The following is a 14,292-nucleotide window of genomic DNA, read 5'->3' on the forward strand; positions in this document are numbered from 1 at the left end:
GCATCCTCACTGACACATCATTATTACCATAGTTCACATCAGGGTTCCCTCTTGGTGTGTACATTCTGTGGTTTTGGACAAATGTAAATGACATGTACCCACTAGTGTTTTTCCAGTGTCCTAAGACTAATTTTTTTACATGTGGATGTCCAGTTGTTCCAGCACCATTTGTTGAAAAGACTGTCTTTGCTCCATGTTCATCCCTCCCAGGCCCCAAATCCTGGTGCCCTGGCAACTGCTGATCTTTTATTTTTTTAATGGTCATTTTTACTTTTTTAACATTCATTTTTAATTAACAAAATAATTGTATATATTTATGGGGTACAATGTGATATTTTGATATATACTTTGATATATATTTTGATGTATACTTTGTAGAATGAATAAAGCAAGCTTATTAACATGTTCATCACCTCACATACTTATTTTTTTGTGGTGAAACATTTAAAATGTAGTCTTTGGCAATGTTGAAATATACATTATTATTAACCATAGTGACCATGCTGTGCAAGACTTCAGAAGCATATTCCTCCTGTCTTACTAAAACTTTGTACCCTTTGGCCAGTATCTCTCCGTTTTCCACCCTCCCCCCATTCATTTTATTGTTTCCATAATTTTGCTTTTTCTAGAATGTCATATGGTTGGAATCATAGAGTATGTCCTCTTTTCAGATTGGCTTCTTTCACTTAGTAATATGCATTTAAGGTTTACTCCACATCTTTTCATGGCTTGATAGCTCATTTCTTTTTAGCGTTGAGTAATAGACCATTGTCTAGATGTACCACAGTTTACCTGTTCACCTCTTGAAGGACATGTTAGTTACTTCCAGGTTTGGCAATTATGAAAAAAGCTTCTTATGTGGACGTTAGTTTTCAACTCCTTTGGGTGAATACCAAGGAACATGATTGTTGAATTTTATGGTAAAAATATGTTTTACCATAAAAGTATGTTTTAGTTTTGTAAGAAACTGCCAAACTATCTTCAAGGGTGGCTGTACCATTTTGCATTCCCACCAGCAATGAGTTAGAATTCCTGTTGCCCCACAACCTTGCCACCATTTGGTGTTGTCGGTATTCTGGATTTTGGCCATTCTGATTGGTGTGTAATGATATCTTATTATTGTTTTAATTTACATTTCCTTGTTAATATGTGGAGTATCTTTTCATAGTCTTGTTTGCCACCTGTATATCTTCTTTCTTTGAAAATACATTTCGTATTTTAGAAGTTTTTAAAATATTTTTGTTAGACAACTCATAGGTATGTATCTTTATGGCATACTGCATGATTATTCAATATATGTATTCAGTGTGGAATGATTAAATGAAGTTAATATATCCATCACCTCACTTACTTATCCCTTGTTGTAGTGAGACATTTGAAATTTATTCTCTTAGTTGTTTTGAACTAAGAGAATAATAATACATTCTTATTGACTTCAGTTGCCCTGTTACATAATAGATTTCAAAACTTATTTCTCCTGTTCAACAGAAACTTTGTACCCGTTGACTGGTAATTTTCCAGCCCCAGCCTCTGGTAACCATCATTCTACTCTCTACTTCTGAGTTTGACTTTTTGGGATTCCACATATAAGTGAGATCATGTGGTATTTGTCTTTCTGTGCCTGGCTCATTTCACTTAGTGTAATGTCTTCCAGGATCATCCACATTGTTGCAAATGGCAGAATTTCCTTCTTTTTTAAAGCCAAAGGGTATTCTGTTGTATATATGTGTATGCCACATTTTCTTTATCCATTCATCCTTTGACAGACAGTTGGGTTGATTCCATATCTTGGCTGTTGTGAGTAATGCTACAGTGTACATGGGAGTGCAGATATCCCTTCAGCATATTGACTTCAGTTCCTGTGGATATATACCCATAAGTGGGTTGGTGGATCTGTATATCTTCTTTGTGAGGTGTCTGTTAAGGTCTTTGGCCCATTTTAAAAATCATCTTGCTTTTGTTCTTATTGTTTAGTTTTAAGAAGTCTTTGTATATTTTGGATGACAATCCTTATTCCTGATCTTAGTGGGAAAGCTTCTAGTTTCTCACCATAAGTGTGATATCAACTGTAGGTTATTCTTCATCAAGTTGAGAAAGTGTCCCTCTGTTCCTAGTTTACTGAGAGGTATTATCACGAATGGATGTTGGATTATGTCGTATTTTTTTTGCATCTATTCATATGATCATGTTTTTTCCTCTTTAGCTTGTTGATGTAATGGGTTACATTAACTGATTTTGTTTTGTTTTTTTTTTGAGACAGAGTCTCACTCTATCAGTCACCCCAACTAGAGTGCAGTGGTGTCATCATATCTCACTGTAACCTCAAACTCCTGGGCTCAAGTGATCCTCCTGCCTCAGCCCCCTGAGTAGCTGGGACTACAGGTGTACACCACCATACCCAGCTAATGTTTTCTTTTTTTTTAGCAGAGATAGGGTTGTCACTCGTGCTCAGACTGGTCTCGAACTCCTGAGCTCAAGTAATCCTCCCACCTCGACCTCTCAGAGTGCTGGGATTATAGGTGTGAGCCACTGCGCCTGGCCATTAATTGAGTTTTGATTGTTAAACCAAGCTTACATACTTGGGTCATGGTCTGTAATTTTTTTTATATTGTTGGATTTGATTTGCTAATATCTTGTTGAGGACTTTTACGTCTATGTTCATGAGAGATATTGGTCTGTGGTTTTATTTTCTTGTAATGTTTTTGGTTTTGGTGTTAAGGTGATGCTGGCCTCATAGAATGAGTTGGTAAGTATTCCCTATGTTTCTATCTTCTGAAAGAGATTGTAGAGAATTGGTATAATGTATTCCTTAAATGTTTGGTAGAATTCACCAGTGAATCCATCTGGACTTGGTGCTTTCTGTTTTGAAAGGTTATTAATTGTTGATTCAATTTCTTTAATAGATATGAGCCTATTCAGATTGTCTATTTCTTTTGTTGTTGTTTTGTTGTTGTTGAGACAGAGTCTCGCTCTGTTCCCCAGGCTAGAGTGCTGTGGCATCAGCCTAGCTCACAGCAACCTCAAAGTCCCAGGCTCAAGCAATCCTCCTGCCTCAGCCTCCCGAGTAGCTGGGACTACAGGCATGTGCCACCATGCCCAGCTAATTTTTTCAATATGTAGTTTCAGTTGTCCAGATAATTTCTTTCTATTTTTTTAGTAGAGACTGGTTCTCACTCTTGCTTAGGCTGGTCTCGAACTCCTGGGCTCAAACGATCCTCCTGCCTCAGCCTCCAGAGTGCTAGGATTACAGGTGTGAGCCACCTCCCCTGGCCTGTTGTTTTTTTTTTGAGACCGAGTCTTACTCTGTTGCCCAGGCTAGAGTGCTGTGGTGTCAGCCTAGTTCACGGCAACCTCAAACTCCTGGGCTCAAGCCATCCTCCTGGCTCAGCCTCCAAAGTAGCTGGGCCTACAGGTTCATGCCACTACACCAGGCTAATTTTTTTTCCTATTTTTTAGTAGAGATGAGGTCTCACTCTTGCTCAGGCTGGTCTTGAACCCCTGAGCTCAAGTGATCCTTCTGCCTCGGCCTCCCAGAGTGCTAGGCCTATTACTTCTTGTGTGAGGTTTTTCAGATTGTGTCTTTCAAGGAATTGTTCTATTTCATCTAGGTTATCAACTTTGTTGGCATAGATTTGTTCATAGTGCTCCTTTATTATTCTTTTAATGTCCATGGCATCTGTGGTGACGTCCTTCATTTCTGATGGTGTTAATTTGTGCCCGCTCTCTTTTTTCATAGTTAGCATGGCTAGAGCCATATCAATTTCATTGACCTTTTCAAAGAACCACTTTTTAGTTTCATTGATTTTTCTCTGTTAATTTCCTGTTTTCAATTTCATCAATTTCTATCTAAGTTATTCTCTTATTCTGCTTATTTTGGATTTAATTTGTTCTTTTTCTTATTTCCTGAAGTTGAAGCTTAGATGATTGATCTTAGATTTTTATTCTTTTCTGATATAGTCATACACCATATAACGATGTTTTGGTGAGTAATGGACCAGATATTCAACAGTGGTCCCATATTTTTACTGTACCTTGTCTACATTTAGATATGTTCGAACACATGCACTTACCATTGTGTTACAGTTGCCTATAGTATTTAGTACAGTAACATGGTGTATAGGTTTGCAGTAAGCTCTACCATATAGCCTAGGTGTATAGTAGGCAATGCCATCTAGGTTTGTGTAAGTGCACTCTACGATGCTCACGCAACTGGAGGGAATCACTAATGGCACATTTCTCAGAATGTTAAGCAGTGCATGACTGTGTTTGCATTCAGTGTTATAAATTTCTCTCTAATCCCTGCTTTAGCTGCATCCTACAACTTTTGGTAAGTTGTGGTTTCATTTTCAGTTATTTCAAAAACATATTTTATTTTCTCCTTAGATTTCATCTTTGATCCATGTGTTATGTAGAAGTGATTGATTTCTTCTTATTTTGGGATTTTTCTAGTTATCTTTTTGTTATTGATTTTTAGTTTAATTCCATTATGGTCTGAGAGCAGACTTGTATGATTACTGTTCTTCTAAATTTGTTAAGGTGTGTCTTATGGCCCAGAATGTCTTCTGTCTTGGTGAATTGTTCCATGTGAGCTTAAGAAGAACGTGTATGCTGTTGTTTTGGGATGAAGTATTCTATAGATGTTCATTATATATAGTTGATGGTGTTGTTCAGTTCAACTGTGACGTTATTGCTAGATTTCTATTTCTAATAGAGGGTGTTGAAGCTTCCAACTATGATAGTAGATTCATATATTTCTCCCTGCAAAATACATATGGCAAAAGCTGATTGAAGTGCAAGTATGCCAATTTTCGATAATTGTATTTTATTAATAACACTCTCTTTTGTAGGGTTCATGCACTTTAAGGATTGTTGTCTTCTTAGAGAACTGACCCCTTTATCCGTACGTAATGCCCTTCTTTATCCCTGATAACTTTCCTTGCTTTGAAGTCTACTCTGTCTGAAATTAGTATAGCTACTCCTGCTTTCTTTCGATTAGTGTTTTCATGGGTATCTTTCTCCATCCATTTACTTTTTTTTTCTTTTCTTAGACAGAGTCTCACTCTGTTGCCCGGGCTAGAGTGCCGTGGCATCAGCGTAGCTCACAGCAACCTCAAACTCCTGGGCTCAAGTGATCCTCCTGCCTCAGCCTCCCAAGTAGCTGGGACTACAGGCATGCACCACCATGCCCGGCTAATTTTTTCTATATAGATTTTTAGTTGTCCATATAATTTCTTTCTATTTTTAGTAGAGACGGGGTCTCACTCTTGCTCAGGCTGGTCTCGAACTCCTGAGCTTGAGCGATCCTCCCGCCTCGGCCTCTCAGATGCTGGGATTACAGGCGTGACCCACCACACCCGGCCATCCATTTACTTTTAACTTATATGTGTCTTTACATGTAAACTAGGTTTCTTGTAGAGAACACATAGTTGGGCCTATTTTTTGATTCTCTGAAAATCTCTCTTTTAGTTGGTGTACTTAGACCATTGACATTGAAAGTGATTATTGATATAATTGGATTAATAGCTATCGTATTTATTACTGTTTTCTATTTGTTGTCCTTATTTTTTGTTCCTAGTTTTGTGTTCTTTGCCATTTGTGCTTTTAATTCAAAATTTTATATGCTTCCATTTTCTCTCCTTTCTTAGCATATCAGGTTTAATTCTTTATATTTTAAACTTTTTAAAGTGATACTAGTGGTTCTAGAGTTTGCAGTATACATTTGCAACTAATCCATGCCCTCTTTCAAATAACACTATATTGATTCAGAGTTTGAGTACCTTATAACAAAACATTCCTAATTCCTTCTGCCTGCCCCCTTGTCGTTCATTTGTCATTGCTGTCATTCATTTCACTTAGCTATAAGTTTACATAAGTGCATGTATGTACACACATATATATAAATACATATATACATAAACATATATAATTGCTATTATTATTTTGAAGAAATTGTTATCCATTAGGTCAATTATGTAAGAAAAATAAGATTTTATTTTACCTTCAGTCATTCTGTCTTTGATGTTCTTCCTTTCTCTTATAGATGCAAGTTTCTGACCTATATTATTTCTCTTCTCTCAAAAGAACTTTTTGAAAACATTGCCTGCAAGATAGGTCAACTGACAACAAATACCCTCTATTTTGTTTTTCTGAGAAAATATTTCCCTTACCCTTTTAAGGATAATTTCTCAGGATAGAGAATTCTAGGTTGGTGTTTTTTCTCTCAACTCTTTAAATATTTCACTCCACTGCCTTTTTACTTGTATGGGTTCTGAGGAAACATCAGATGTCATTCTTATTTTTGTTCCTTTATAAGTAAAGTGATTCACCCCTCCCCCAGTTTCTTTTAGAATATTTGCTTTATCTTTGATTTTCTGTAGTTTGAAAATGATATGCTTAGGTGTAGGGTTTTTTTGTCCTTTATCCTGCTTGGTGTTCTCTGAGCTTCCTGGATATGTGCTTTGGTATCTGGCATTAATTTAGGGAAATCCTCACTCATTATTGTTGCAAATATTTCTTCTTTTCCTCTCTCTCTTCTTCTGATAGTCCCATTATGCATTATATTACACCTTTTATAGTTGTCCTGTAATTCTTTGGCACTTTGTTTTCTTCCTTCTTTGTTCTCTTTGCTTTCAGTGTTGGAAGTTTTCACTGACATATCCTCAAGTTCAGAGTTATCTTTCCTGTGCTGTGTCCAGTCTACTAATGAGCCCATCAAAGGCATTCTTCATGTGTTACAGAGTTTTTGATTTCTAGAATTTTTTTGTTCTTTCTTAGAAGTTCCATCTCTGTGCTTACATTGCCCATCTGTCTGCTCTTGCATGCACGTCTACTTTATCCATTAGAGCCCTTAGCATACTAATCACTGTTACTTTAAATTTCTGGTATGATAATTCTAACATCTCTGCCATGTCTGGTTCTGATGCTTGCTCTTTCTCTTCAAACTATGTTTTGTGTCTTCTAATTATGCCTTGTAATTTTTTCTTGATAGCTGGACATGATGTACCAAGTACAAACAACCTACTATAAATAGGCCTTTAGTAATGTGGTGGTAGGGTGTGGGGAGAGGGGAAGCATTCCCTAAATCTGTGATTCAATCTCAGTCTTTTAGTGGTTCTCTGCCTTTGGACTGAACTTCCCAAGTGTTTCTCAGTTTTCTCCTCCCCCTTAGGTTGGACAAGATGGCTAGAAGAAACTGCAGTTGGATATTCCCCTCCCCCAGGTTAGTTAGGCTCTAATAGAACCCCTGTAGGTTAGGCTCTGGTTAGTTATCCTGAGGGCAGCTCTTGTGAAGAACAATAAAGGGTTCTGAAGCCTATTTCAAAAGAGCTCCTTTTCCTTTCCCTCTGCTGGATGCCCATGGGGATTTTTCTCCAGTATTTGCTGTGAGAATGATCAAGCTCCTGGAGGTAAAACTCTCAAAAGCATGGGGACCCACCTATGGCTGGGGCCTCCTTTGTTTTCCACACTGAGCTACAGCAATTCACCAATTACAGTTCAAGTTTTCCTGCTCTGGCACTGGTTACTACAGAGGTTTCTGCTTGGAGTTTATGCTCTGGTATGTTGGGATTCTCTGTATCCACCTGTCTCTCCAGTTTTGGAGGCAGAAGTTTATCCTGTGACCTTCAGATCTAAGAAGAATTGTTGGTTTGTCAGTTTGTTCATCTTTTTACTTGTCAGGATGTAGTGGTGACTTTCCAGCTCTTTTTTTTTTTTTTTGAGACAGAGTCTCGCTTTGTTGCCCAGGCTAGAATGAGTGCCGTGGCGTCAGCCTAGCTCACAGCAGACTCCTTGGCTTAAGCGATCCTACTGCCTCAGCCTCCCGGGTAGCTGGGACTACAGGCATGCGCCACCATGCCCGGCTAATTTTTTCTATATAGATTTTTAGTTGGCCATATAATTTCTTTCTATTTTTAGTAGAGACGGGGTCTTGCTCTTGCTCAGGCTGGTCTCAAACTCCTGACCTCAAGCAATCCACCCGCCTCGGCCTCCCAGAGTGCTAGGATTACAGGCGTGAGCCACCGCGCCCGGCCGACTTCCCAGCTCTTCACATGAGAAACTGGAAGCTAGAAATCGTAACTACCTTCTTTATTCAAGATTGTTTTAAGTTACTTTATGGTTGAGAATGCTAGTTTTCCACATCCTGGTTCTTTTTAATCTTTGCTAATCTTTGTTATATATGAAAAGTAGTTATCTACTTTTAAATGACATTTCTTTGTCATCTTTGTCTTTTTCTATTGGAGTATTAATGTTTAACTATGATTTTATAAACTTTCTATGTTATGGAAATATGTTGATCTTTCTGTGTTTTAGGCTTTGATGTTTGTATTAGTTTCCTAGGGTTGCCAGACAAATTACCACAATCTTACTGGCTTAAAACAACATAAATTTATTCTCTCACAGTTCTGGAGGCCAGAAGTCTGAAATCAAGGTGTTGGCAGGGCATTGCTCCCTCCAGAGGCTCTAGGGGAGAATCCTTCCTGGCTTCTCCCAGCTCCTGGTGGCTCCTGGCACTCCTTGGCTTGTAGCAGCATCACTCCAGTCTCTGCCTCAGTGTTCACTCACCTTTGTCCTCTGTGTCTCTGTGTCTGAAATTTTCTTCTCTTTCCTATTATAAGGACACGGGTCATTGTGTTTAGATCTTCCCTAATTCCAGGAAGATCTCATCTCAAGATCCTTTAGTTAATTATGTCTGCAAAAACTTTGTTTCAGGATAAAATCACAATTTATAGGAAATGGGGTTAGGACTTGGACACATCTTTTTTTGAGGGAGGACACAATTCAAGATAATAGAATGTTATATTTAGAAGGTGTTATCCATTGAAGATTATAAAACTATCATCTGTGATTTTTCATAGTACTTTTACATCTAAATCTGGAATTTATTTGGATATAATGTAGAGATGTAAGTTTATTTTTATATAATAATGTTAGCAAATCACCCAGTTAATAAATGATGGCACTAAGATTTGAACCTATGTTTTTTTAGAAAGTTAGCATCTTTTCCATTAATTAGAATTACCACCTTTTAATATTTTAACTTTAAAAATCTTTGCCTGTCAGGCTGTTTTTCTTATTGCTCATCTTATTATAACAGAAAAGACTGCTGTTAATAGGTTTTATTGGCACCTGAGATCATGGTGGTAGCGATGCCTGAAAACAGTATTGCAGGCGCTGGAGCCCTTTTCAGCAGTTGTTGTTTTGGGAAGAAAAGTGTGTTGGAGAACATAGTTTTGAGACACTGGCTTAATTTGCCAAGACTGATGCAGTTGTAACTGGACTCTTCAGGGGTGTTTATAGTGTCTGCTATTTTACTCTTATTAAAAGATAATATCTGTGTTTTTAAGGGTTGTTACCCATATTAATTTTAAGAGGCTGGTCACACTAATGGGCTTACCACCCTTGTAGAGACTTTTACTGGTAATTATTAAAGTTAAATTGACATTACTGTCACCCTGTAATATAATGGACATATAGGATCCACTTTGGTATCTTCATCTGTTGATGTATGTGTCTCCCATGACCACATCATAAAGCTTGGTTTTGGTAAATTGCTTATCATTGGTTCATATACAATCTAAAATACAGTGAATGCTGTATATTCTGTTCTTTCTTATGATAAACAATTTTATATCAACTATGTAATTTTTTCTTATAAATTTTAGAATGAATTATGAAAAACAAAACTTACTGTTGCTTTGTTACTGATTTTTCTTTTCTTTTTTTAAAGGAAAGTGCAAGAGAAGGTGTTTTTGTAAAGATTCTCAGCACCACCAATGGGAAACTTAGCCCTGTTCATTTTCATGACACGAATGTCAATAAAGGTGGTTTTGACCTAACTGACCCCATAAAACAAGGGGCAGAGTCTCCTCATCAAAGTAAGCATTTAGCATCAGATTCAGAAACAGTTTTGCATGAGAATGGATGTTTACACACTGAGACTCCTACAGTGTCCGTTCAAAAAAATGTGGACATAGCATCTTTGAAGCCTATTTATGACAAAGAGATTAATTCCAGTGATATTCGCTGGTCACCAACTTGTGAAAGGCGAACATGTGAATGTCATGATTCCATTGAGAAGAGTAAAGACAGTAAGTGCTCTTTTTTAAAAGAATAAAATATTTGTACATTTTGAGTAGGATATATTTCCATGTGGAATTTGCCAATCTTTCATAAAAATATTTAAGTATTTTATAGGTTAAAAAAATTTTTAATCTAGTACAGGGAGGATTGCTCAGAAATAGCATTTTAAATCAGAGATCTAGTGGAAAATGTACCTTCCTAAATCCTAGCATTCTTTTCCTCTATCCCTCATTCTCCATTATAGACTATTGTAAGTAATGCTGGCTTATCCACGATCAGAGAGATACTTTTCTTTTGGGGAAATGCATTTTTGTTTTTCTAACTATTTTTGAGCAGACTTCCGTAATGGTTTTTTGTTGTTGTTTTGTTTTTTTTATTTGAGACAGAGTCTCTCTCGGTCACCCAGGCTAGAGTGCAGTGTTGTCATCATAGCTCACTGCAACTTCAAACTCGTGGGGTCAAGGGGACCCTCCAGCCTCAGCCTCCTGAGTAGCTGGGACTACAGGTGTATGCCACCATGCCCAGCTAATTTTTGTTTTTTGTAGAGACGATATCTCTCTTGCTCAGGCTGTTCATGAACTCCTGACCTCAGGCAATCCTCCCACCTCCCAGAGTGTTAGGATTACAGGTGTGAGCCACTGTGTCTGGCCAGTACTGTTGATAACTAAGGCAGTTGTCTAAATAAAAAATTATTTGAGAATGTTTTTTTTTTTTTTTGAGACAGAGTGTCGCTTTGTTGCCCTGGCTAGAGTGAGTGCCGTGGCATCAGCCTAGCTCACAGCAACGTCAAACTCCTGGGCTTAAGCGATCCTACTGCCTCAGCCTCCCAAGTAGCTGGGACTACAGGCATGCACCACCATTCCCGGCTAATTTTTTTTCTATATATATTTTAGTTGGCCAGATAATTTCTTTCTATTTTTAGTAGAGATGGGGTCTCACTCTTGCTCAGGCTGGTCTCGAACTCCCGACCTTGAGCGATCCACCCGCCTCGGCCTCCCAGAGTGCTAGGATTACAGGCGTGAGCCACCTCGCCCGGCCATTGAGAATGTTTTATCATTTTGGTTGCTATATGTGTCATTGGATATTTTTGGAATTTTATATTTTAGAAACAGATCTCCCACAGAGTGTGGTCTATCAAAATGAAGAGGGCAGATGGGTCACTGACCTTGCCTACTATACATCTTTTAATAATGAACAAGATTTAAATATGTCTTTAATTGATGAGGTGAATGAAGACTTCAGATCTGGTTGTAAGTATATGGATAACCAAATTTATTGTACCATTTTCATTGTTTCTCATGTCGTTTCTGAGATTACCCATTTATATTGTTCAGCCACATCAGACCTCTTCTGGCATATCATTGTTTTCTAGAATTTTTTCACTTGTTTTCATAGGAACCAAGGCTTGAGTTAGTCAGTTTTAATCATTGCAAAATGAGCTGAGCCAATTCCTTAAGCAAAGACAATGAGTCAGACTAGCACTCTGTTACTTCTGTTTAGAACCCATAGTATTGTAGGGCTGAAAGGGACTTTAGGCTTTGCTTGGTCACTTTAAAAATTCTGTCCTGAGCAAAAGAAATGTTCTGATAAATAAGCAATTATGAAAGCCAGTCCTCCCCCCCTACCCCGCCGCTGCCAAAAAAAAAAAAAAAGAAAAGAAAAGCCAATGCATTTTGGAGTAAGAGCTAAGAAATGTGGTGGAAATGATAGAAGAGTGACAGAAAACATAAACAAATCCTAAGGGATAAGAGGATTAAAAGAAGCAGTTAGGTTTGTTGATTAGCGTAACCTCTGACAGTGTGAAGACATGAGCTGGTTTAGGTCTACAGAATGCTAGGTCAGGGCATTTTGAGCCTTAGCCTGTTAAGATGTTGCTGTCCTGCAACCCTTAGTGCCTGAGCACCTCTGTAATGAGAATGAGGAAAGGTGCTCACTGGCCTGTCAAGCCCAGTCTTATTTTTAACAGACTCAGATAGTGCCGGGGAAGAAGTGATTCTCGCTACTGCTGTACAAATCTCCTAAATGCTGATGATGTGGAAGTTCAGAGATAAATAAGGCATGATTCCAACCCTTAAGAAACTACCAGCTAAGAGGGTAAGACAAGAATACAAAACCCAGTGATCAGCATGATAAAGAGACACAAACCAAAAGCTTTTGGAGTTTAAAGGGTAAATAACTTTTACATAAGTGGGTAGCAAAAGGATTTCACACAGGTCACTTTTGAGGTAGAGGTTCAACAGGTAAGTAATCTTTTGGGGGCATAAGAAATTTCAAATGGAAGGAACACCCAACTGAAAAAGAATGAGCTGGTGAAGTGTGGGCCTGTTTGAGAAGGTGAATGGTCCAATGTGGCTAATAGCATTTATGGCAAGATGAAGGGGAAGCAAGCACTCTGAGACTAAGAGATGAAGCTGAGGTAAGTAGGGCCAGGGAGTGAGTGGATGGAGTTTGGATTACCATGCCAAAGAGCTGGGGCTTGTTTGGTAAGCAGTGGGGTGGTTGCCGCTCCAACTTGCTTTGTGAGTCTTCTCCTGACAGTGGTGGTCACTTGAATTGGGAGAGTTTTTAGGATATTGTAGAAATCTAGGTGTCACAGTGCAAATGAAAAGAAAGTAGCTAATGAAAGACATAGAAGTGGAATGGTTAGGATTTGGTGGCTGGATTTCAGAGGGCAGTAGAGAAACAAGAAAAGAGTGAGGCTTGCCCTCTGAGTTACTGGGAAAGTGGCAATAATGTTCACTGAAGTAGAGGAAATCAGAAGAAATTGCTGATTTTTTTGGGTGATTGTGCTTTGTAGTGGAGGTAACCACAACTACATTTTCAATAGTTGGAAATACAGGTCAGAAATTTGAAGGTAAGTTACCATTAGGACTTGATCGATGATACCTTGATTTTAAAAGGACAGTGAAGGTACAGACTGAACATTGGATTTTGACTTTGTCACTTAAGTAGTTGAAGGTCATGGAATTCTCGTGTTGCTGGTGGGAGTGTAAATTGGTACAACCATTTGGGAAACCTGTTTGGCAGTATCTTGTAAAGGTGAACTTTATGAACTTCATACTTTATGACCTAGTAATTCTACACCTGAGTATATAAAACCCAGCAGATAGGCTGTATATATTCACCAAAAAGACATATTAATATTTTGAGCTCTCTACCCAATGATTTAAAAACCGTGTGGTATTTAACGCATCAAAGTAAATTAAGTTTCTTCTGGTTTGCGCTCTTATGGGCCCAGTTTCCAACTTCCCCTCTCTTGGCTGTCAGATTTGGTTGGTTGGTACTTTCACATTTTAGGGCAGTGGCTTTTAACGTACCTTGAGTCATAAATCCTGCAGAGGCTCTTCATAGAAACATATTTATATGGAATGTGTATTTTTGCATGTAGTTTTGAGGACTTCACAGTTCTCCCAGTGCTCATTAATAGGATCTATGCTGTAGATTTGTGGTCTCCAATGCCCAGGATCCCCACCCCTCCACTGTCTGTGGAAAAATTGTCTTCCATGAAACTTAGTAACTGGGCCTCACAGCACAAGGTGAGCAGAGGGGAAAGTGAGCAAAGTTTCATCTGTATTTATAGCCACTCTCCATTGCTTGCATCACTGCCTGAGCTCCACCTCCTCCCCTACTTTCCATGGAAACACTGTCTTCCGTGAAACTGGTCCCTAGTGCCAGAAAGGTTGGGGACCACGGCTGTAGGTTAAGAGTGTGTGTACATAAGAAATGATCGCTTCACAAGGTAGAGAGTTAGCATTGTTTTGACAGGTAAGAATCCTGAGCTGTCTTTGGTGCTCTACTCTTCCTGACTGGAAATATTATCCTGTGTCCATTCTCATTTTGTTTCTTAGGTTGTTTTTTGTTTTTGTTTTTTGAAACAGAGTCTTGCCCTGTTACCCAGGCTAGAGTGCTGTGGCATCAGCCTAGCTCACAGCAACCTCAAACTCCTGGGCTCAAGCCATCCTCCTGCCTCAGCCTCCTGAGTGGCTGGACTACAGGCTTGTGCCATGATGCCTGGCTAGTTTTTCTATTTTTAATAGAGATGGGATCTTGCTCTTGCTCAGGCTGGTCTCGAACTCCTGACCTCAGTCAACCCTCCCACCTCAGCCTCCCGAATTGCTGGGACTATAGGCACACACCACCACACCAGCTAATTTTTTCTATATCTTAGGTTGTTAATGTGGGACTGTGGTCCCAAAAGGGCAGAGTGGGTCT

General features: G+C 38.7%; 1 protein-coding gene across 2 annotated transcripts in view; it reads left to right on the forward strand.

Moving 5' to 3' along the window:
- CEP192 (centrosomal protein 192) overlaps positions 1–14,292 on the forward strand; it is a 128,118-nt gene that overhangs the window by 33,026 nt on the left and 80,800 nt on the right. For both annotated transcript variants that reach the window (XM_045527818.1, XM_045527817.1), the window contains 2 exons: positions 9,728–10,088; positions 11,187–11,330. In XM_045527818.1, coding sequence (XP_045383774.1) covers positions 9,728–10,088; positions 11,187–11,330 — 505 coding nt within the window. The remainder of the gene's footprint in view (positions 1–9,727; positions 10,089–11,186; positions 11,331–14,292) is intronic.

This window comes from Lemur catta, chromosome 16 (genome assembly GCF_020740605.2).
Source record: "Lemur catta isolate mLemCat1 chromosome 16, mLemCat1.pri, whole genome shotgun sequence".
Classification (NCBI taxonomy): Eukaryota; Metazoa; Chordata; class Mammalia; order Primates; family Lemuridae; genus Lemur; species Lemur catta.